At 41.7% G+C, this 2,416-nt stretch overlaps 1 protein-coding gene across 1 annotated transcript; it reads right to left on the reverse strand.

Moving 5' to 3' along the window:
* Nucleotides 1-941: 941 nt before the first annotated feature.
* Nucleotides 942-2,054, reverse strand: JH06_5380 (cadherin domain-containing protein; the record flags this gene model as incomplete). Its single annotated transcript, XM_014669325.1, has 1 exon — nt 942-2,054. The coding sequence occupies one exon, from the start codon at nt 2,052-2,054 to the stop codon at nt 942-944; it is 1,113 nt and encodes a 370-aa protein (XP_014524811.1).
* Nucleotides 2,055-2,416: the final 362 nt, after the last annotated feature.

The following is a 2,416-nucleotide window of genomic DNA, read 5'->3' on the forward strand; positions in this document are numbered from 1 at the left end:
CCCTAACCCGTCTGATCTAGGAAGCTAAGTCATTACGAGTTGAGTTAGTACCAGTGTGTTTAACCCGCTGAGAAGTCTCAATGCTGTTCTTTTCTCTTTTCCTTCAAATCAGTATGAATCATCATTTCTGTTTGGATGGAGATGTGAATGAATGAGAATAGTGGAATGATTGGAATTGTTGAGAGTGATTGTGAACAAACAGATGAATGAAGTGGTTCAATTCCAAATGCATATCCAGCAATTCCTCCATAATTGGCATTCGTTTCAGAAGAAGTCATTGGAAGTCTGAGTTGGATAGGTTCACAAGGAATGATTGAGACATTGAGGGGATCAGATAACGGAGATTTGAGTTGTTGTAAACAGGAATCACTGAAGGAACAGGAACAATGATTCCAGAGTATTTCTGCTTGGTAGTAGTGATCTCCTCGAATTCATCAGGATGCCAATCAGCATAGAAAGTGAATTCCATCCAATACTTGTCCTTCATGTTCCAGTCATGGATCTTCTCACAAGAATCAATGAAATACTCAAGACGAGTTTTGAACTCCTCAGTCATCACATCACGACTAGTACACTTCATGATAGTGCTCCACTTGCTCAGATAACTCAGATAACCATTCTGATCACAAGTGAAATCAGAGTGTTCATAAGTGGGATTTGAAGGATAAGCAGGCTTTCCAGTAAGAGGTTTGTTCTTATCGAAATCAGGCTTCTTGTGAGACTGAGGAACATTAGTGTATTCTACCTCAGTCTGTTCCAATCGCAGTACCTTCCAGTGAGGATATCCAACATTGTCTCCAATTGACTCAGTTCAGTAATATCATGAACTTGGATACATAATCGACATTAAGTACAGTGAATGTTGAAGAGAATCCTTGATTACAGTAATATTCTAAGGAATCATTACTAGGTTATCAACAAACAATCTCCTGTTTCTACTATTAAACTTTCACCTGTTTCGCAGAAACCTTCTTTGTTGTTGTCTTGCTCGACTTTGATGACTTCTTTCCCTTCACGCCACCTACTGCCTTCGCCTTCTTTCCAGTTCTCATAAGGAAGAGAACAACAATAGCAACAATCACAATCACAATAATAACCCCAATAACCAACAATGGAACGGACATACAGAATCCGGAAGCCTTCTGCCATTCTCCATCTTCACTTCCCAACACACAAGCACGCTTCTGAGTACCCACATAACTGCCCTGAGTAGCACAATCATACTCAGCCACTGTACCCACATCGGTTACAGGGAATACACCTTCTGCAACACACTGACCCTTTCGCACTTGAATTGATACTGTTGCTCTTGTGGCTCCTGATTCATTCTCAGCATACACAGTGTACGTTGTCAAATCCATAGTATCTGTGGGAATTCCAGAGATCTCACCAGTCTGGGCATTCAGACTCAACCCAGCAGGAAGAACTACTCCAGTATCGATATACCAACGTTGAACAATGTTTCTCACTGAGGGAACACCAGTGGTTACTTGTGTTCCCATCACAAATCGATTCATTGAGGAAATATAACGGGCATTCGTTGGTGGTCTCATGGAACAATGATCTGTCTTGACTTCACCCAACACACCTCCAGAACACTCACGATATGAATATCCACTATAACCAGTCTCACAAGAAGAAGGAGAGATTTGACCTTCAGCCACTGAAGGATAGTTGCCAATTCCAGGACACACAGCTCCTGAAGCCTTGCAATATGCCATATGAACAGAACCCAAAGTCGTTCCTGTAGTGCCAGTCACAGTAACCTCCCATCGATATCTACGGAATCCAGCCAGAGCCACAGGAACAGCAATCTGAGGCTTTGTTCGCTGAGTCACAGTCTGATCAATAGCACTCAAAATTGTTACTCGCTGACTAGCAGATTCATCAGGATCGTAAGTAGCAATGATATCAAATCCCCAAGAAGTGACTGTGGATCCTCCAACCATATTGAATGAATTCCATTTGCTTCCAATCAGATTCTCAACAGTCCATTCAATATAGGTTCCAATCGTGTTTGGAAGGAATCCAGTAGTGTAAGGATCAAGATCCATGATATCAGCAAGAGTACCTGAAGTGGGAGTAGTAGAAGTGAGTGAAGAATAAGAATCAACAACAGTAGAACAGTCTTCAACTCCAAATACTCCAGTAGCATCAAACACAACAGGATCAGAAGAAGTACCACTCAAAGGACGATGAATCTCGAAACTGAATACATTGTTACCCTCCTGAATTCCAGCTGTTGCCAGAATCACATGGAACTTCGAGAACACATTAGCATCATGATCAGTGATCGATAGACTCAAAGAATCGAAACCCTCTTCAAGATTGAATCGAGCAACCAGATTTCCATTCAGATAGGCAGCCACTCCTCCAGAATACTTCACTCGAACATTCAACACTTGGTAATCATTCA

The sequence above is a fragment of the Blastocystis sp. subtype 4 genome (assembly GCF_000743755.1).
Source record: "Blastocystis sp. subtype 4 strain WR1 chromosome Unknown seqid_0674, whole genome shotgun sequence".
NCBI classification, from domain to species: domain Eukaryota; class Bigyra; order Opalinata; family Blastocystidae; genus Blastocystis; species Blastocystis sp. subtype 4.